The 20907-nt window shown below is 61.6% G+C and overlaps 2 protein-coding genes and 1 non-coding gene across 4 annotated transcripts; all 3 read right to left on the bottom strand.

Moving 5' to 3' along the window:
• Positions 1-4424: 4424 nt before the first annotated feature.
• On the bottom strand, positions 4425-14491 carry Dapk3 (death associated protein kinase 3). 2 transcript variants are annotated; one of them, XM_005083266.4, is made up of 9 exons: positions 14360-14491; positions 13824-13919; positions 6638-6998; positions 6434-6563; positions 6304-6352; positions 6011-6037; positions 5345-5497; positions 5055-5100; positions 4425-4983 (listed from the first exon to the last, which is right to left on the bottom strand). In XM_005083266.4, the coding sequence occupies exons 2-9, from the start codon at positions 13883-13885 to the stop codon at positions 4465-4467; spliced, it is 1347 nt and encodes a 448-aa protein (XP_005083323.1). In that variant the 5' UTR covers positions 13886-13919; positions 14360-14491; the 3' UTR covers positions 4425-4464. The 2 variants fall into 2 exon arrangements, with proteins under 2 accessions (XP_005083323.1, XP_021090487.1); XM_021234828.2 differs by lacking the exon at positions 14360-14491 and having other exon boundaries at positions 13824-14234.
• A 458-nt stretch (positions 14492-14949) lies between these two features.
• Positions 14950-20440, bottom strand: Eef2 (eukaryotic translation elongation factor 2). Its single transcript, XM_040737761.1, has 14 exons — positions 20289-20440; positions 19609-19823; positions 19340-19521; positions 18246-18457; positions 17880-18058; positions 17692-17797; positions 17330-17582; positions 17054-17249; positions 16706-16964; positions 16491-16598; positions 16043-16396; positions 15779-15961; positions 15558-15690; positions 14950-15397 (listed from the first exon to the last, which is right to left on the bottom strand). Exons 1-14 carry the CDS (start codon positions 20289-20291, stop codon positions 15204-15206), a joined length of 2577 nt encoding a protein of 858 aa, XP_040593695.1. The 5' UTR covers positions 20292-20440; the 3' UTR covers positions 14950-15203.
• On the bottom strand, positions 18125-18188 carry LOC121137355. The gene has a single exon (XR_005874609.1). It is a non-coding gene; the product is annotated as a small nucleolar RNA SNORD37 (small nucleolar RNA).
• Positions 20441-20907: the final 467 nt, after the last annotated feature.

Below are 20907 nucleotides of genomic sequence, written 5' to 3'. Positions count from 1 at the left end.
GAAGGACCATGGGCCACATTTTCAGGGACGGGGATAAGCTGAAGTCCCCGTGACTTCAGTCCTGGGGCAGCTCCCTGCACTTGCCAGCCCTCGGCCGCCGTCCCAGACACGCTCTGTGGTGAGGCTCATCTGCAGGTCACTACCCAGACTAGCTCAGCAGAAGACAGGGACGCAGGAGAGGTAGCTTCAGGGCAGCCTGGCCCCTCGGACCCCGGAACATGATTCGTAGAGTGAACCAGGGGGCTGGGGCGTCGCCCAGTGGTAAGGGCACCTGCCACTCCTGCACAGGACCTGGGTTCAGTCCCCAGCACCCATGTGGCCGCTCACACATCTGTAACTGCAGGGGACCCGACACCCCTTCTGGCCTCTGTGAAGACTGCACACGCGTGGTGCACAGGATGAAAACGGATCATAAACACACACCCGCACAGCACACGCACACACACGTGTACACAAAGGTTACAAGAACGCTGTTATATGCTGACAGTAGCTTGCCCGGTCTCCCCAGAACATTCCTCATTTTAACCCTGGAGTTCCAGTGTCCTGTGGACCTCTCCCTTGCCCTCAGCACAAGGGGAGGGGTGGTCCCATGTCTTTTTTGTTTTTGAGACAGGGTTTCTCTGTGGCTTTGGAGGCTGTCCTGGAACTCTTGTACACCAGACTCACCTTAAACTCACAGGGATCCTCCTGCCTCTGCCTCCCGAGTGCTGGGATTAAAGGCTGCGCCACCACCGCCCGGCTGTCCCATGTTTTCTATTGGTGAATTGCATGCCCCATATCTGCTGAGCCCAGGGAGGGAAAGATGCTTGCTCAGGGTAACTCAGCAGTCAGAATTTGAACCCAGGTCTGTGGCCATCCCAACTGGGCAAGCAGGGCCTCATTGCACCATGCTGGAAAGTCACTCGCAGCCTTTTCAGATGACACCCACTGACCCCACCCTTATCCTGGCAGAGCTGGCCAGCCGCCCAAGGCCTTCCGTGTCGTCTGTCAGAACGACGCAGATGTCTACCACCTCTTCAGACACAAGCTCCATGGCAGCACTCCAGACGTCATCAGCACCCTTAACCGAGGGATGGGACGGTCTGGACAGACACAGGACACCCTGACATTGCAGCACAGAGCCCCGCTTTGTGGCCGAGGATGCTGTGGTTGGGGGAGGCAGAGTCCCTTGGTCTGGTATAGAAAGACAGGCTCGGGCTGGACGTTTTGACACTGTCTATCACCCTAGCACTCACTTAGAGGCTGAAGCAGGAGCATGAGGAGTTCAAGGTCATCCTTGGCTACACAGTGAGTTGGAGGCCAGCCTGAGCTACATAGGACCCTGTCTCAAAAAGAAATCTCAGGCCGGGCGTTGGTGGCGCACACCTTTAATCCCAGCACTCAGGAGGCAGAGGCAGGAGGATCTCTGTGAGTTCAAGACCAGCGTGGTCTACAAGAGCGAGTTCCAGGACAGCTTCCAAAATCACAGAGAAACCCTGCCTCAAAATACAAAAAAAAAAAAAAATCGATAAAGAAATCTCAGGTTGGTGGCTGTCTTCGTGAGGGTCACATGAGGGGACCTCCAGGCACAGAGTGGATGGAGTCAGGGACACTGCTCAGTACCCTTCAGGGCCCAGGACACCCCACATAGAACACCCAGCCAGACCTCACCACAAAATGAGCTCAAGGTACCCCTACCTCTAGCATGGGTCACTGCTGGCCCAGACACTCACAGCCCCGGAGCCAAGAGCAGAGCCTCGTGGCTGACACCTTAGCTAAGTCATCCCCAGGCCCCGAGGAACCTGGCCCATGTGTAAGGGGCCCTGCCTGGGCTCCCCCGTCTCCACCTGCCATCTGACCTGCCCGACTTTGAGCGCTATGGATTCAAACCCAGGACCTCACACACAAGGCCGGCTTCGAGGTCTGAAGGACCCAAGCACTGGGCCCACCACCCATCCCTGGGGCTGGCCCCCACCCAACCACACACACCCCAAGCCCAAACAGCCATGCACTGAGCCTGAGGAGACAGTTTGGCCAGGACGCGGAGGCGGGTGTCAGCGAGGCCATGTGTCACTGACATCCGCTCACACCTAGCGGGTTCCCAGTCAGCACTTACACCCCAGGGCCCCCCCTGGGCCAACACTGTCCCCGGCAAAGGGCACTACACTGCAGACATCAGGTCCCCGAAGGCCACAGAAGGGGGGCGTCCCTGGAGCTGAGTGGAGGCAAGCCAGGCCAGAGAGGAGGGGCTGACAGGAGGCAGAAGCTACCAGCTGCTGATGTCCCCATGTCACCCATCCTGCCCCCCCCCATCCACCCAACCAACTCTAGAGACTGAGTGGTCTGGGAAATGAACATCGCCCAGCCTCTCCAGCCAGCAGGCCTGAGGCAACGGGGACAGAGGCTGAACCTGGGGCCATCTGCAGGTCCCATCTATACACATGGGACAGCCACAAATGTCTTTAGTCGGGAGGCAGAGACAGGAGGATCTCTGTGAGTTCGAGACCAGCCTGGTCTACAGAGCGAGTTCCAGGACAGCCAGGGCTACACAGAGAGACCCTGTCTCAGAAAGCAAACAAAGATGCCTTTAAACTTTAAAATGCAGACGTCCAGGGCCTCTGGCCCCGAGAGCTGGGCGGGGGACATGCCCTCTCTGGCACCCCAGCTGCTGGCCACCCACCAGGACACACATGCACTCTTGGGGTCACTTGGGTGGGTGGGGTGTCTCCTCCCCTTCCACCCGTTGTCCCGGAAGCCACAGGGACCGTCAGGGTGTGTTTCACTCCTTCATTTCAACACAATTCTTTCACGTTTCGGGGTCACCACGGATGCATGAGGTCTGGGGGCCAGGAGGTGGTTGGGTACTTACTTTTAAGATCTCAGGGGTTGAAGGAACCGCTGGGAGCTTGCAGCCATGGCTTTATAGCTGCGCCGCCGGCTCCGGGCCAGACTATTAATAGAGACGTGGTGTCTTGCCCAAGTATGGTCAAGAGCTGAGGACCGAGAACTTGGCGGCGACACCTGGGCTCCGAGCACCTGCTCAGGGCTGTGACTGGAGGGGGGGGCGCAGTGCCTCTGACCTACATGAGGCTAAAGCCGTACGGGGTTCCCCAAGCCACAAACAGAGCTAGCTGTGGCGACACCGGCCTGTCACCTCGTCTTCTGAAGGTGGAGGCAGGATCCGGGCGGGGTACACTCATCCTAGGCTACACACGCAGTTCTAGGCCAGCCTGGGCTAGCTCCAAGGCGACAGAGTGAGACCGTCTCACGCACACAACCCGGGGCCGCTGCTACCAAGGCCCCCACAAACTTGGGAGGCTCGCACAGGGGGAAGGAGGTCACAGCAGCTGGGGGGAGCTGCAGGGACTTGTCAGTGGCACCGGCAGGCACAGCCAGGACATGCCACTCCCTGGGCTGTCTGTCAGCACCACTCTGCCACGAGCCCGCCCTGACTAACAGGGATGAAGCCCGGACACCGGAACAGGAGCTGCACTCACTGGAGGCTGGCACCACCCCCCAATTCCAGGAAAGCTTCGTTGTTCTAGAACATTCCACGTCTGCTTGAAGCTCAGCCCAGCCTTCTCTGAACTTAGCTAACATAACAAGGAAATCAGGTCTGCTCAAATAAGGCTCCAGTTAGCCCACCTTCACAACTTGGGTAAAACCAGGGCTTACTAGGAGAACCTGTGAAGGGGACTACCGCAACCACTTTAATATTTATTATTATTTTTTATTTTTTGAGTCAGGTTTTCCCTGTAGCACTGGCTGTCCTCGAACTCACTTTGTAGACCAGGCTGCCCTTGAACTCAAGAGGTCCGCCTGCCTCTGCCTCCCCAGGCCTGCACCACCGCGCCTACTTTTTAAACATTTAGAAAATCTTATTTGTGTGTGAGCTTCACGCGTGCGCCCCGTACGCGTAGACCGCAGCGGGCATCGGACCCCAAATCTGGAACTACAGGTGGCTGCGCTGCCTTGGGGTGTGGTACTCGGACCCAGTTCCTGGAGGGAAACCAGAGCTGCCGCCCGCCCCTCGGCTCTCTGCTGCCGCCCCGCGGCGGCTTTACACATGACGCCCCGGGAACCCGCGTGAGCAGGGGCGCGGGTGGGGTCCGGGCGCCGGAGAGCCACAGCCCGCGCTCGTCCACGCCTGCGGTACAGCGCAGAGCTAGACTGGAGGGGGGACTGGGCGGGCCGAGCGAGCGCCTCCACTGTCGGGAGTCGCCCCGATCCCCAGGGACAGCAGGCAGGCTCAGCTCGCAGCTGCGGCCTTGGCTGTCCCTGGGGCAGGGCGATGTGGCCGCCTGCCTCAGTGTCCCGGGATGACAGGCGCGTGCCGCCCTGAGCACCCTCACCGAGCGCGCCCCGCCCCGCCCCGCCCTTCGGGGCTGTGTGTGTGACACTCTGCGGCCGGGGTCCGCGCACCGTGTGGACGTGAGACACGCGGCGGCAGCGTGGAAAGCGCTTTATTCCTCCCGCGGCCGCGGCCTAGCGCACACCGCACTCGGCCTGCAGCCGCTCCTGCTCCAGCGCGCGCACCAGGTCGCGCACGAACTGCACCTCGGCGGCCACCTGCGCGGCCAGCGCGTCGTAGCGGTTCTCCAGGCGACCCAGCCGCCGCTTCAGACCCCCGGCGCCCAGCAGCGCCGCCCGCGCTTCCTCCTGCGCGCGCGTGCGCAGAGCCTCGGTACGGCCCAGCTCGGTGCGCAGGCGCCGCAGGTCGCGGCCCAGCCCCGCGCTCCCGTCGCGGCAGCGAGTCTCCCGCTGCTCGGCGGTGGCGCGCAGCGCGGACACGCGCTCCCGGCACTGGCGCCGGCCCCGCTGCAGCTCGCGCAGCCCCTGCTCCGCCGCCGCCACGTCCTCCAGCACGCGCGAGAAGCGCTCGAAGCTGGCGTAGCTCGTGTTGCGCGGCATGCTCGAGTGCGACTTGAGGCTGTATTCGCGCAGGCGCGCCGCACGCAGCCGCCTCCGCTCCGGCTTCCGGGCGCCGTCTTCGCGCCTGCGCACCTGTGGGGAGCGGAGCTGAGGCGGGGGCCGTGGCGCGCAGCCAGCCCGTTCCCGGGGCCCCGAGGCCTCACCTTGATCCAAGAGTGCTCCAGGCTCTGCGCGATGGTCATCCTCCTCCTGCGGGGCGGGATGGCGCTTGTGGACTCACCTCGGGGCGCACCGCCCACGGGACCCCACTTTCAGCCGTGTGGGCGGACCCGCCCTGTCCCCCCAGGTCCCCTTGCCCCACCCGGAAGGTTGGCTTTAGTGAGCTGTGGACTCTGCTGTCGGGAGGGGGCCACAGTTCAAGGTCAGCTCGGGCACAGGAGACCCTCCCTCTCAACCCGCAGTCAGTCGGTCGCTGAGGGCAGCAGCTCCGTACTTGGGGTCCTTGACCAGCAGCCTGCGGATGAAGTCCTTGGCCAGCTCGCTGGTGCTGCTGAAGTACTCCTCATCGAAGTCGTAGTTCACCGCCGAGATGTTTGTGAGCGTCTCCTGCTTGGTCTCCCCCAGGAACGGGGACGCCCCGCTCAGGCTGCAAGGAGACAGGGTGGAGGCGAGCGGGGCTCAGCGGACGCCCCTCCCCTCCCCTCGACAGGGCTAGGGTCGTCTGAGACGTCTGCGGGCGGCGTCACGGCTGATGACTGATGTGCCCGATGCCAGCCCTGAGCAGGTGTCCCTGCACACCAGCAGGCTGCGCAGGCCACCTGGGCCAGCCAGTGGGCAGCCTCGCCACATTTCTGGGGTGACTCCGCCGGTGACTGATCGGGCTGTGGACACAGCAAGCCCTCGGTCCCCGGGGCCCGTCTGGTCAGTGTTTGGTCAACCCCGAACACTGGCCTGCCCCGGAGAAGCATGAGACACGTCTCCACGAAAGACCCTAAAACACGGCCAGCAAAACTCAGCGAGGGGTTGGGGCGTGGTCAAGGCGCCCGTCCCCCCCCCCGTGAGGGCTGGGACAACAGTCGGTGCAGTGGTCGCAGAGTGCGCAGCTGCTTCCCCGGCCCGGCCCGGCTTCCAGCAGGTGCACTGTCCTCGCAGCACTCACAGGATGTAGGTGATGACGCCGATGCTCCTGCAGGGGGCACGAGACACGCGTCAGCCTTGCCAGGGCAGCCCCATGCCTGGCACACAGGGCTCCCCGCCAGGACCTAGAGTGTGCTGTCACTCAGAGTCGCCCCGGCCCCGAGGCTACGCCGGGCTGACCCCGCATGCCAGGGTCGGGGCAGCTGTGCGTGCCCACAGCCTCCCTCGCTAGCGGTGTCCAGCCTGCAGCTGGGGAGGATGGAGGGGGGGGGAGCACGGAGAGGACAGAGCGGCCAGGGCTCACCCCCCACTCACCACATGTCAGCCTCCAGCCCCAGCGGCTCGTAGTTGACGATCTCGGGAGCTGTGGAGAAGGGTCACGGGGGCAGGTCAGGCCGATGACCCGCAGCCCCCCCACCCGGCGGGGCCTGCGCGCGCCCCTCACCCACGAACTCGGGCGTGCCGAAGATGTTCTTGAACTCGCTGCCCGCCTCGATCCTGTGTGCGATGCCGAAGTCGATGAGCTTGATGCGCGGGCTGGCGGCATGCTTGTCCAGCAGCATGATGTTCTCGGGCTGCAGGGGGACAGGGGCGGTGTGACCCCAGGGACCCCGCCCCGCCCCGCCCCGCCCTCACGCGCGTGCACCACCTTCAGGTCGAAGTGCGCTATGCGCTTGGAGTGCAGGTAGTGGACTCCGTCCAGGATCTGTTTGAGGAACTGCGTGGCCTCGTCCTCGGTCAGCGACTCCTTCTCGGCCAGGAAGTCAAAGAGCTCGCCGCCGGACACCAGCTCCAGGATGAGCACCACGTCCGTCCTGTTCTCGAACACATCGTGCAGCGTGATGATGTTGGGGTGGCGCACCTCGCGCAGGATGCTCACCTCGCGCTCAATCTCCTCGCGGCTCACGCCACGTCGGCTGGATGGCAGGCGCCGCTTCTTGATGAACTTGGCCGCGTACTCCACGCCCGTGCCCTTCTGCTGGCACTTGCGCACGATGGCGAACTGGCCACTGTAGGAGAGGAGACAGCTGAGCGCCACCAACCCAGAGGAAGCCAGGGCATACTGTCCCCGGAGCTCCCACAGCAGCAGGTCCGCCCAAAGGGGCAGAAGATGGAGGCTGGGGGGGGCTCAGGGGAGACAGCACAGGGCGGAGAAACACTGGGACGGAGAAAAGTCAGCTGTGGTCAACCCCGACTCGGGGAGCTCCAGGTTTGTTTAGTGAGACACCCTGTCTCAAACCCGCTCCCCCCCCAAAACAAACCAGGTTTCTCAGACAGCCATGGTGACCACGCCTTGAACCCCAGCGTTCAGGAGGCAGAGGCAGGCCAGCCTGGTCTATAGTGAAACACACCAACCAACCCAGGACGAGACGATGCAGGGTGTCAACCTCCGGTCCACACGCGCCTATGCACACTCTAAATTCAGCCAGGCTCCCACCCGTCACCCCAGTACTCAGGAGGCTGAGTCAGGGAGAATCTCAAGTCCAGCCTCTGCCTCCAAGATGAAAACCTTCACAGATAGAGCAAAGTCCCTGAGGACAGGAAGCCAACACCTCAGCCATTTCAGGAAGTCCCAGAGGCTGACCAGATGCACCGACCCCCCCCCATTTATGTAAGCAGTGAGGACTCCGAGCCCTGCTGCCTGGCGAGGCTCAGAAAACAGCCACCCTGGGAAGGCGCTGCCCACTTTGTGAGACTTCCTGCAGCTGCGCGGTGCATCCCAGGCCCCGACTTCCTACACTGTCACCCATGTCAGGGCGCTGGAAACAGCCGGCTTTGAGTCGTTCTCACCCCGTCTGCCACCCTGTGCTGCTGGTTTTTATTTTTTTATGGACTAGACAACGCTACACCTATCTGGGAAGAGGGACCTTGTTCTGGAAGATTAACTATGTGGAGATGGGTCGCATTTGTTTCTGCTGCGTTTGTTTAATAACGTAAAGAAAGATGTGTTGCTTTGCCTGCCCACGGCACCTGACGGCAGTAGAGGGATGGGCGGGACTGGCGGGCAGAGAGACTAAGTAGGAGGAATCTGGGAACGTGATAACAAGTGAGAAAGAAAGGTAGAAAGTCCCGAGACAAGACATAGATGAGGAGAAACAGGTTACCAAGAAATGAGCCTAAGTTAAGGCCGAGTACCCATAACTAATATTAAGTCTCCATGTCATGATTTGGGAACTGGTTGGCGGCCCCAGAAAAATCTGCTACAGGACATTTTCTGATATCCTGGATTCCATAAGAAAATAGCTGAGCCGGGCGTTGGTGGCGCACGCCTTTAATCCCAGCACTCGGGAGGCAGAGGCAGGCGGATCTCTGTGAGTTCGAGGCCAGCCTGGTCTACAGAGTGAGTTCCAGGACAGCCTCCAAAGCCACAGAGAAACCCTGTCTCGAGAAAAAAAAAAAAAAAGTAGCTGAGCCAGCCAGTCAGCAGCACCTCCATGGCCTCTGCATCGGGTCCGGACACCCCAACTTCCCCCTGGTGGGCTCTGAGCTGGAAGAACCCTCCCTCCCCAAGTGCTTTCACACCCCTGCAAGCGTAGCTCATGGTTCACCAACTGGGGCTTTTGTGCTGTCCACACTTTGGTCTGTCACTGGCTCTGCCTGGGGTGAGACGCTTGTTCATCAGGAAGTGTGCCACAGCTCAGCGAGCACCACAGCTGAGTTTGGGGGACCTCGGCAGTGGCGGCAACTGAAGCTGTGTCAGGAGCCCGCCCACCAGGGGGCTCTGTAGGGCTGCCTTCCCTGCGTGGTAGTGGACGGTGTACCCTGCTGGTCCACAGTGGTTAGGGGCTCAGGCAGCCATGGCTGAGTCTGGGTGGGGCTGGGGTCCAGTGAGTATGGGGCGCCCTGCGGAGGGGTGGGTGTGTTCTCTGAGAAGCACGAAAGGAGAGTGTGAACAGCTTCCATGGAGGCTGTGTGTGGTCAAACAGGGTTCAGGCTGAGGGTGCAGAAGAGACCACGAGAGACGCCACCGCTGTTTCTTACGGTTGGGGACACGGGGACAAAGTGTGATCTGTGTCCAGAGCCCCTGGGAGGAGACGAGCAGTGTGTGTCAGGTGGAGTGACAGGAAGGAGGATGAGAAGCGATGTTTGACGCTCAGTTCCCCCTGATGTGCTGCTCACTCTAGAGCTGAAGGCAAGGCCATTTGTGAGGGGTCTCAGACCTGGGCGGGGCGTCAGCAGATTAGGTGTGTCCCTTGGTGAGGCATGACCTCTGTGATGTCAGAGAGCCTTTGTCTGACTTAGACTAGCATGTGACTATAGACACAACTAAAAACAGAAAGGAAAAAACCAACCAAAGGGATCTGCCCATGCTGCCCAGCGGCAAACGTGTGGATTCACGCTGAGCCGGGTCCTCGGGAAAATAAGAGACCAAACGCACTGCTTCTGAGACTTTGGGGTGTCGGGAGCCTGGCCAGTGCTTCAGCACGGTAACAACCGAGGACAGGTGATCCCAGCAACAGGAAGGAGGTCTCCAGGCCCGGGAGCCTCCCTAGTTCCTTCCCTGAAGGAGCGGCGAGGTGCCTGTGTTCAGTGGTGGAGTGACCTGTGTTCTGTTGAGGCTGATACCTGGGCTAGGAGCCTCAGTTCTTGGGGGCCATGGGTACCAGACACACAGCAGGAGGAAAAGGGAGTAGGCCCGGCCAACTGGAGGGCAGCTGCTCCCCAAAGCCTGACACACGCACACACACATACTCTCACAGACATGTACAATCAGATACACACACTCAGACAGATACACACACTCACAGACACATATACACATACACACACAACACACGCACAGACACATATACACATACACACACAACACACGCACAGACACATATACACATACACACAACACATGCAGACACATACACACCGACACACGCACGCACACTCACAGACACTCATACACTCACAGACACATACACACACACACGCATGCACACTCACAGACACGCATGCACACACGAGAAGGTGGCTTCAAGCATGGCCTGGGAGGTATGACTCTTCTCCCATGGACCCTGACTGAGCAGGTAGCTCGAGCCCCAGAGCAGTGAGGAGAGTGCTCGTGGCTTCTAGACGTCCCCAGGATGAGTCACGGGGCTGCTATGAAGGACAACATCCTTCCTGCTGTCTTGCCATCTTAGGGGCGAGTCTCGGAGTCCCCTGACACCGCTCCCAGTAGATGGCCTAGGCTCTCCCCGCCTTGGGCTATGGGACTACAGGACTCTGCATGCATTGTCCTGGCTGTCACCTACATGTAACACAAACACTCATGGATATGTATGAATGTCACTAACAAATGACAGCATAAACATTAAAAGTCCTTCAAGCCGGGCAGTGGTGGCGCAGCCTTTAATCCCAGCACTCGGGAGGCAGAGGCAGGCGGATCTCTGTGAGTTTGAGGCCAGCCTGGGCTACAGAGCGAGTTCCAGGACAGCCTGGAGAGACTGGCTCAGTGCTTAGCACACTGGCTGCCCATGCAGAGGACCCGGGTTCTGTTCCCAGCACCCACACAGCAGCTTAGAACCTCCTGTGGCTCCAGTTCTGGGGACCCAACGCCCCCTTCCTGCCTCTGCAGGTACTGCACACATGTGGTATGCAGACAATACATCCACACACATGAAATGAGCGATTACGATTTCAGGAAAAAGGCCCTACTGCCAAGGCCATCACATGCAAGGCCTTGGTGATGCGGCCATCTTCCAGCCATTTCTGCTCCTGTTAGGACCCCCCACCCCCGGAAGTGCCCTATAAAACTCATGGCTTGCACACCAGGCTATGGTGGTATCCATGCCTTCTGTGGTGAGTCGAGACACTTCTCCTCTGCCTAGGAAGAGAGCCGCGCAAACCACCATGTAAGCCACGAGACTCTTTGTCTCAACAACAGAACAACAGTCAAACATTACTATGTAGCCCAGGCTGGCCTTGAACTCAGTGACCCCTGTTCTCAGCCTCCTAAGGCCTGGGAAGATGGGGAGACTGCCTCGACACCCCAATTTTTTTGATAAATTATCTTTGGCTGTTGGATCTTCTTTGGCTTTTAGAATAAGAGATGGAGTCTGGTCATGTAGCCTAGGCTGGCCCTCAGCTCCTGAGCCCAAGGATTGCCCTGCCTTGTTCCCACAGAAGACTCCCTGCACATTTCAGAGGACCTCCAAACAGGTATGTCCCGGGGCAACTTGTCATCCTAGCACTGGGGAGGGGGAGGAGTTCAAGGCCATCCTTGGCTATGCCCTGAGTTTGAAGCCGGCCTGGGTTACACGAGACCCTCTTTCAGCATGGAACTGGTGAGAAGGCTCAGCGTGGCAAGGCGCCCACCCTGACAACCAGAGCTCTATTTCCAAGCCAACTCCTGCAAGTTATTCTCTGACCAGGCTGGAAGGCGGTGGCGCAGCCTTTAATCCCAGCAGAGGCAGGAGGACCTCTGTGAGTTTTGAGGCCAGCCTGGTCTACAGTGAGAGTTCTGGGACAGCCTAGGCTACACAGAGTCACCCTGTCTCAAAACAACAAAAACACGGGGCTGTTCTGAAAAGGACCAGGCAGCGCACAGCCGGCCACAGAGGGTGGGCCCAGCGCGCCTGGGGGAAGAGGCCCGCCGGGAAGGCAACCTTGTTCGTGTCCACTGTGACGTCCCAACACTTTGTCCCCTGATGGAGCTGGGGGAAGGGACTGTGACAGTCCCAGGACGTAGGCACCAATGGCTCACTTTCCAGACACAGACACAGCTGAGTCACCACCCCCAACGCCACGCGACCCCAGCAGTGCATTCCAGAGGCCCCAGGGTGCTGACCTAGCTGCATGCAGTGCTGGTGTCGTCTATGTGGTGGCCTGTGAGGCCACCGCCACCACCAGCCCCAACTCACAGCCGAGGACAGCGTAGCCAGGGCTACACAGTCCGCTGGGGCTTCCGAGATCCTGGGTGCAGAAGCAGCACGGCCCATCCCAGCCATGGGCTCCATCTGTGTGTGCTGCTCCTGTGGACCTGGCCCATGACAGTAAACTCAGGGGCAGGCCCGTCCTGGCCTTGTTTTAGATCATGAAAGGCAAGTCTTTGCTCTAGGCAGTTAGAGACGCGGGGGCTGGCGGCCAGCTGGGCAGGAAAGGCTTGCCCTGTAAGCATGGGACTGGAGTTCAGTCCCAGAGCAGACATGAAAAGCCAGGGGGACGGGGGACGGAGCTCCTTGCTCAGCTCGGCCCAATCGACGGGCTCCGCCACTGAGACACGTTTCTACAAACCAGGTGTAGAGGCACTGGGAAACTGTGCAGCTGTGAACACTGTCTGCTCTCACCAAGTACCTGGCTTCGATTCCCAGCACCCACAGGGCAGCGCACAACCTGCTGTGACTCCAGGCATGGGGATCTGATGCCCTCTTCTGGCCCCTGTGGGAACTGCACAGGAAACAGAACTAAGTGTTCCCAGAGGCAGGCACAGAAGGAGACAAAAAAATCCACGTCACACGCACGCCACAGCCACCCCTTAAACACTAAAACAACTGTGGGTCCCGGCCAGCCCGGTCTACAGAGCCGCTTCCAGGACAGCCAGGGCCACACAGAGAAGATAAGAACGCAAGAGCGGGGCTGCCAGGCCTGGGGATGCCACGCCTCACACCACGAGCGCCGCACACCGCGGACACAGGATGACATGCACGGAGAGGCTCAGTACATCCTCCCTTGCCAGAAGGGGCACAGGCATCAAAGCCCGTGACATCAGGGCTGCAACCATCCAAGGTGTGGCCATCTAAGGCTCCATTTTCGGAATCTTCTGGGGAAGGGCGGGTGTGGCACAGGTGTAGGCCCAAGAATGGCCCTGGCGGCTCTGAACTCGGCTCCATGTTTATTCCCATGCGAGCTCGGCACCGAGGGCATCGGATAGTTGTGAGCCGCTGAGTGAGTGCTGAGAATTGAACCCCGGTCAGGGAGGGACCGGGCCGTGCGCTAACCACTGAACCATCCCTCCAGCTCCATCTCTTACTCGGGGTCTGCACGTCCCCAGCGCTGGGCTGACAGGTGTAGTCACCTGTGGCTCCTCGCGTGGGTGCTCCCGTTAGGTGCCCAGAGTTTAGTCCTCAGTGGGGTGTGGCTGGGAAGGAAGTGGTCGGGGGACTCTGCCCGCCAGCCGTCCTCCAGGCTACATTCCATGCAGATGACATCATGTGGCCGGCCTCAAGGTCCCCACAAAGCTGGCCAGGCCAACCCTGCCTTATAAGGTCTGAGGCCCCTTGCTTAGAGGGTGGCCTGGTGGGCCCCGGGCGAAGGGCGGGTGGGGGGAGAAGAGGCCAGCACACCAGCACAGCTGGAGCCAGGCCTAACCCTGAACGGCACACGCAGCGGGGAGTGGCGGCCACCACCTAGCACTCTGGGGGGCGAGGTAGGTAAGTCCAACACCCAGGCCTTCAGGACCCGAGTTCGGGCCCCGGGACCTACATGGTAAAGAGCAGGTTCCAGGCAGTTGTGCTGTGACCTCTAGGGACATCTGTGGCACAGACACAAACACGGTAATTACATGAAAGAAGTGTGGGCTGGGGAGATTGCCCAGTGGTTAGCGCACGGACTGCTCTTCCAAGACCCAGGTTCAATTCCCAGAAACCACATGGCCACGCTCACCACTGTCCGACTCCAAGATCTGACACTCTCAGAGACATGCGTACAGGCAAAAAATAGATAAATAAAAAAACGCTCATAAAATAAGAATAAGGGAAAGGCAGGGACCCGAGTGAGCAGCTGACAATGCTCTCGGGCCTCACCCTGCCTCGGGGCAGGGACTTGATGTCCCCACAGCTCCCTCGCCAGGACGCCAGAGGAACGCAGTCCGCGCTCGGACGAGGGCAGCGCCCAGGGCCACTCACCTGCCCAGCTCCTCTCCCATCTCGTAGTGCTCCTCCACGTCCTCTTGCCTGAATGCGGACATGGCCGCCGCCTGCTAAGAGCGCTCGTGACGGGCGCTGGGGAGACAAAGGCGGGGAGTCCTCACCGTCCCGGCACTCGGTCAGGACCGAGCACCCTCGGGGCCTCCCTCGGCGAGCTGCGCGGGCGAGCGCGGGGTGCTCGGGGACGCGCACTCGCAAACGCCACTCAAGCCGGCGCAGACGAAACTGACACGCAGCGACACTCAACGGGACACGCGGCCTGCGGGGCCGTCGCCCGCACGAAGCGGGGTGCACACCGTGTCTACTCTCAGCAGCCTGTCCCTTCCTGTCAATCAGCTCGCTGCACCCCGGAAATCAGGGGCGTCGCCGGAGGGCTGGCGCATGCGCCGTCCCGGCGGCCCCCGCTCCAGCGTCCGGAAACTGCCATGTCCCTCACGGGCACCCACCCTCCCTGCTCCCGCCCGCCCTCGCCGCGTGTCCCCTGGGTGCCCAACCCGCCGCCCGGCCGTCCGTACCGTCCGCAGTCCGCGAGTCCCCGCCCGGCGCCTGCGTAGCCCCCACCACCTCCTGCGCAAGCCCTGCGGCGGCATGTGCGCATGTGCCAGACGCCGACACACCCCCGCAACGACCGGAAACCCGGAACAATTGGTCCGCGTCCACCAGGAAAAAGGAAGTCTCCGCTCATTGGCTAGCATACCACCGGAAGGCAAAGTCTGTAGGTGGCATCGCCTGCGGGCTAAGCCGGTAGACAGCTCTCATTGGCCAGCAGCACCAGATCAGCACCTGCGCATGCACAGCCAGAAGCAATGCGATTGGCGGACTGAGGTTCCACCCCCCCAAGCCGATTCGCTAACGCGATGGGTGACGTGGGGCTGATTCCCGCGGCCCAGCGTGCGGCATCCTGGACTTCGCTCTCTGGCACCCAGGGACAGCTCACCAGGAGCGGGGTGACGTGGAGCAAAGTCCGCCGCCGCGACCGGGGCCATTGTGGTGCCAGGAAGCCTGCCCTGCCCTGCCCAGTTTTATTTCACTCCAAAGGGCCAGACAGGGCCGGGGCGGACCACGCACCTCCGCTCTGGACAACGCCACTCCACGAATACGCCCGTAAACCTCTGAATGCATTTATTTGATATCTGGGCATTTCCCTCTGAAAATGATAAGAATTGTGTCTGCCCACCCCATGGCCCGCCAGTCCAGCCTGCAGAGGGCGACTCCACTGCCTTGGAATCCCGAAATAAATAGAATCGGCATCAAGGTTAGCGCTCAGCAATGGCAGGGTGGCCCCAGCCACCTCCAGAGCAGCAGTATGGGGACAGTCCCAAGGTGTCTTCTGGTGGGGACACGGTGCGGCGGCCGTGCCTACAGCTTGTCCAGGAAGTTGTCCAGCGCAGGTATGCCCTCCTTTAGGCCTTTGCGCTTGCGGGTCTCAGCCACCACCTGGCTGGGACGGCTGCTGTTGTCGAAGGGGTCCCCGGGCAGGATCTGCCAGTGGTCGAACACACACTGGGGGAAGGCCTGGCCACCCGTGTTGGAGCGCAGGTCAGCTGTGAAACCTGCAGGGAGCAGGGGCTCAGCAAGGGTGGACCTAGGGTCTGGGAGCCCCTGATCCTGCTGTGGGCATTTCCCCACCGGGCTTTCCCACCCAGGAAGAGCTTCAAAGTTTCCTGACTCCATAGAGGGCCAGGAACCCCGAGGAAAGGCCATGGCACTCACCAAAGGACTCATTGACCGGAAGGTAGGCCTTGACCACAAACATGGGGGTGCCGGCCACCTGCGACTCCTCAAACACATGACCGCGCTTCCTGTTCAGGACACCATAGATGCCACCCACGACTTGCTCAGGACACTGCGGGAGAGAGAGCACCAGTGAGCGCTGGCGTGCACAGGACAGGTGCCACAGTGCCACAGCTAGCTGTACAGGCGCATTCACCTACCTGAATCTCCACCAGGTAAATGGGCTCCATCAGGCGGGGCTGAGCAGTCAGGACACTGGCGTACAGACAGCGGCGAGCTGTGGGGATGATCTGGCCCCCGCCCCGGTGGATGGCGTCGGCATGGAGGGTCACATCGTGAACATCGAAGCGCACTCCACGCATGTTCTCCTCGCAGAGAGCACCCTAAGGAAGCGGTCAGTCAGTCAGAGCCACACCCGGTGCAGCCCCCTTCTCGTCCAGAGGACCCCAGGCCCAGCCACTCACCTCCTTGGTGGCCCACTGGAAGCCAGCCACCACGCTGTCCTTGATCTCATTCAGGTACTGCACACCCTTGGTGATGTCGGTGAGAATGTTGGGGCCAGTGCCGTCAGGCCCAAAGCACCAGATCTTGCGGGCCTCCGCCACGTCCCACTCATACTTCTCAGCCAGGTAGCGTGCGCGTGCCTTGAGCTCCTGGCGAGCTGACACCTCACCCTTGTCGATGTCCTCAGCCAAGCCGTCAGGGAAGGGCCGGGCCTTCATATACAGGCGGTTGTGCTTGTTGGGGGACTTGGACAGGCACAGCACGTTTGACTCCTCGCTCACCGTCTCCCGGTATGAGACTACGGGGTCGGATTTCTGCAGGAGGGAACCAGACAGTCAGGCGGGAAACACCTTCTTGCAGCAGCAGGGGTGCAATGGCCGCTCGTGGAGGGCCGGGAGGGTGGCCCACCTTGATGGGGATGCAGGCGTGATCCTCCTCCAGGTCCTTGAGGCAGATCTCCAGGTGCAGCTCACCTGCTCCGGCGATGATGTGCTCTCCAGACTCCTCGATGATGCACTACGGGACAGGCCAGCACCCAGCGTCAGCCCTGGTGCTGCCCTCCTCACCCAGGCTCCCCCAGCCACAGCACACACCTAGAAAGCCCCCACTCCCCCGGGGCACACCTGCACCATAGGGTCAGACTTAGCCAGTCTCTTGAGGCCCTCCACCAGTTTGGGCAGGTCAGCCGGGTTCTTGGCCTCGACAGCCACTCTGACGACAGGGCTGACGCTGAACTTCATCACTCGCATGTTATGTGCGTGCTCGAACGTGGTGATAGTCCCAGTCTTCACCAGGAACTGGTCCACACCAACCAGCCCCACGATGTTCCCACAGGGCACATCCTCAATTGGCTCCACGTACCGGCCCATCATAAGGATGGTTCTATAAGGAGACAGGAGTGTCACCAGGGCCATCACGGGGAGCAGCCGGGGCTCAGGCAGAAGGCGCAGGGGGCCCAGGACTGCGCCCACCTCTGGATGGGCTTCAGGTACAGGTCCTCCTTCTTCCCAGGCGTGTAGTTGGGGCCCATGATGCGGACCTTGAGTCCCGTCGACACTACCCCGGAGAAGACTCTACCAAAGGCATAGAAGCGGCCCTTGTCGGAGGTCGGCACCATCTTGGAAATGTACATCATGAGAGGACCCTTGGGATCGCAGCTTTTAATTCCTGGAAGGGGAGGACTTCAGTCACCCTGGTTGCTGAGGTGGGGAGACCCAGCAGCTGGCATGGATGGACCTGACACGTACCCATGGCGGCCTCATCATCAGGCGGTCCCTCGTACAGCAGCTCACAGCGATACTTCTGAGCCGTGACAGGGGACGGCAGGTGGATGGTTATCATCTGCAGCAGGGCGTCCCCTGCAGGCAGCCATCGACGCATCACAGCCTTGAGCAGAGGCTTGCCCTCCTTGTCCTTGTCCTCACTGTCCAGCTTGATGTCCAGCTTCTCGATGAGCTTGGCGGTCTCCTCCTTTCTGAAGTTCATGATGGCGTCAAACACCTGTACCAGAGGCAAGGGGGCTCAGGCAGGAATGGGAGGCTGCTCGCCAGGCTGGGCAGGGGCTCGCTGAAAGCCTGTGCCAGACAGGCCAGGGCCGCAGCTCACCCACCTTGAAGATGGGGTCCAGGATGAGCTGGCAGAAGGTGCGGGGCAGCTTCTTCCCGTCAGGGCTGTTAGCCGACTTGCTGAATTTGCCATTGGCGGGATCAAAATACCTGGCAAAGGGAGAGATGAGGTCACACCCCCTGCCACAGGGTTCCTGAGGGAGAGGTGTGAGCCAGGGACACGGGAACTTACCGGTCTCCCCACAGCTTCTTCATCATGTCCTCCACTTTCTTGGCCCGCTCGGCTGGCCCCAGCTGGCCCTCGCCCTTGGCTGCAAACTTAGCCACGTACATCTCTGCGAACTGCTTCAGAGTGAAGGCCCAGCCGTGCAGGCCAGAGCCAAAGCCCACGGTGCCCAGGACGGGATCGATCTGCGGCAGGAGAACAGCACTGAGCCAAGAATATGGTGAGAAGCCCACCCACCCAAGGTCCCCAAGGCTCAGACACAGAGTTTCTTCAACAGACATCAGGTCAAAGTGAAGAATTTCAGTCATCACGTGTGGGCTGCCCAAGGGTTCCCCGAGCGCGGTCACTGAACCCCCAAGGTGGGCGGCGCACCATGATGTTGCCCATGGGGCCACTCTCGCCCTCGCCATAGGTGGAGATGATGACGTTGACGTTCTCCACGATGCGCTGGAAGGTCTGGTACAGTTCCTCAGGCTCCAGCTGCAGCTCGAGCAGGGCACGGTCCATCTTATTCATCATCAGCACAGGCTTGATGCGCTCCGCAATGGCCTGACGCAGCACTGTCTCCGTCTGCACGCACACGCCTGCGGGCGAGTGAGGGCCTTCTGTTTAGTGGTTTCCCGAGACATCTTCTGTGTAGCCCTGGCTGTCCTGAAACTCGCTCTGTAGACCAGCCTGGCCTTGAACTCACAGAGATCCTCCTGCCTCTGCCTCCCCAATGCTGGGATTAAAGTGAGCCACCAATGCCCAGCTGATAAAACACTTTTCATGAAGGCCTAGGTTCAATTTCCCGATCCCACATGAAATAAGCTAGGCCTAGTGGCTCACGCTGGCTTTTTGTTTTTTGTCTTGTTGCTGTTGTTTTAGACAGAGTCTATTCAGCCCTGACTGTTTTGGAACCCTGTAGACCAGGCTGGCCTTAAATGCAGGGATTAAAGGCTGCACCTCCACCGCCCTAAGTGGATGGATGTGTGTGAGCTCATAGATGCTAGCAGAAAACCTCAGGAAACGAACACTACCACCCTAAAAAAGCCGCAAACACCTGACCCTGTGATCTCTTGTGTTTATTAAGTCCCTGGGTGGCAATGTGTACAGGTGGCCGCTGTTTCAAGAAGGTGTCAGTCAGATCCCCAGAGGCACAGTTACAGGTAGCTCAAGTGTCACAACACAGCAGTGCACTGGGCTCAAAAGCAGACAGCCTTCCCGTCCCTACGTGTGGACTTTTAGGCTATACAGCCCTTGCTGTCCTTAAGCTGGCAACCCCACCCTGCGCCACCTCTGCTTCCCCTCATGCTCTTCCCCAGAAGCTCACGACTACACACGCCTATCCTCCCTCACGCCACACACACACACACACACACACACACACACACGCACGCACGCACGCACGCACGCGCACACACACACACTGTCACAACCCGTCCTGCGTGACCCAGGTGACCATCCTCACAATGCCTCCTGCTTACCCGACACGCAGTCCACCACCACCAGGGCTCCGTCAGTGACACGAAGGGCAGCGGTGACCTCGGAGGAGAAGTCCACATGGCCTGGGGAGTCTATGAGGTTGATGAGGAAGCCAGACCCGTCCTTGCTCTGTTTGATGAAGTTCAGGTCGTTCTCGGAGAGCTCGTAGAAGAGGGAGATGGCGCTGGGGGAGGAGACTGGCGTCATCCACTGGGACGGGCGCCCCACGGGCCACCGGGCGACCCCTCGCGCCCGCGGCGCGCCCACTTACGTGGACTTGATGGTGATGCAGCGCTCCTGCTCGTCCTTGCGGGTGTCGGTGAAGCGGGTCTCCCCGGCCCTGGCCGACGCGATAATGCCGGCCTTGCACACCAGGGAGTCCGTCAGCGTGGACTTGCCGTGGTCCACGTGAGCGATGACGGACATGTTCCGGATGTTGGCCTTCTTGTCCATGATGGCACGGATCTGGTCCACCGTGAAGTTCACCTGGACGGGAGGGGGGGCCGCAGGGTGAGGGTCCGAGCGGCTCTGCAGAGGGCGCATTCGCCACCACTGCGCCCCGAGGCCGCCCGGGCCGCGCGGGCGGCGGCGCACACGGGTGACAGCGCGTCCGCGGACACGGGCAGGGCGCCGCGCTCTGCGCCACCAGGATCAAGCCGCCCGGGGGGGCGCGGGAGGCCGCCCGGGCTGCCTACGCCGCCACCGGCGCGGGGCGGGGGGCTCCGCCGGCTGTCACGACGCGCAGCGGCGCCGGCGCTCCGGGAACCAGGCTCGCGCGCCCGGGCAGCCGCAGCCCAGCCGTGCCCGCCGCGTCCCCGCAGCCATGGCGCCGCCCGCCCGCGTCCCGCCGCCCCGGCGGCCATGTCTGCCCGGCGCCCGCCCGCCCGCCCGCCCGCAGCCCCGCGGCCCCGGCTCCGTCCGCCAGCGCCGCGCTGCGCCCGGGCCGCTTACCATGGTGGCGGATGGCGTCGGATTCTCACGGACACCGGAGAAGAACGAGGGACGCCGGCGATGGCGGCGGCCGCGGCGGAAGAGACCGCTGACGTCAACGCCCGCGCCTTTATACGGCGACGCCGGTTGGGCGTGTCACGTGACGGCGCGCGCCGCGGCCCGGGCGGCGGGGGCTCGCCCGCGGGGCGATCTGCGCGTGCGCGGCGCCTGCGCCCGCGACTAAACCCTCGTGGCGCCGCGGGCGGGGCGGCGGGGTGCGGTCCCGCGTGGGCCGGGGGCCCCGCGCCACGGTCCCCGCGCCGGGCGCTAAGGCGGGGGCGGCTCGGGACGCCGTCGTCTCCCACGTGACTCGCCCAAGGCCTCGTCGGCCAATGAAAGCCGCGCTCGGCGCTGCGGGCGGCGTCGGCGGGTGGGGCCGAGGTCCGCGTCCCGGGTTCGAGCGTGTTATGTAACGTGACACCGGGGCTCCCTGCGCCGCGCCTGCGAGCGTGGGACCCCGGCCCCGCCGCCGTCCACGCGGGCCCCACACCGGCCCCGGGCGCCTGCCGGTGCCTTCCGGACTGGGTTTCGGGTGCGGCTGGCGGCCCTCGGCCCCGCAGCCATCCCTCTGCCTCCGCCG

The sequence above is a fragment of the Mesocricetus auratus genome, unplaced genomic scaffold (genome assembly GCF_017639785.1).
Source record: "Mesocricetus auratus isolate SY011 unplaced genomic scaffold, BCM_Maur_2.0 Super-Scaffold_100676, whole genome shotgun sequence".
Classification (NCBI taxonomy): Eukaryota; Metazoa; Chordata; class Mammalia; order Rodentia; family Cricetidae; genus Mesocricetus; species Mesocricetus auratus.
This window is presented reverse-complemented; position numbering and strand designations above follow the sequence as displayed.

Excerpts from the sequence above, each read along its gene's own strand:
- Dapk3 (XM_005083266.4), bottom strand. The coding sequence starts at position 13,885 with ATGTCCGCATTCAGGCAAGAGGACGTGGAGGAGCACTACGAGATGGGA. Across the intron at positions 5,498-6,010 it reads GGCGTCATCACCTACATCCT|CCTGAGCGGGGCGTCCCCGT; the intron begins GTGAGTGCTGCG and ends GTCTCCTTGCAG. Across the intron at positions 5,101-5,344 it reads CTGCTGGTCAAGGACCCCAA|GAGGAGGATGACCATCGCGC; the intron begins GTACGGAGCTGC and ends CCCGCCCCGCAG.
- Eef2 (XM_040737761.1), bottom strand. Across the intron at positions 18,458-19,339 it reads GGTGGTGGACTGCGTGTCGG|GCGTGTGCGTGCAGACGGAG; the intron begins GTAAGCAGGAGG and ends ACTCGCCCGCAG. Across the intron at positions 16,397-16,490 it reads ACGCCTGCATCCCCATCAAG|AAATCCGACCCCGTAGTCTC; the intron begins GTGGGCCACCCT and ends TCCCTCCTGCAG.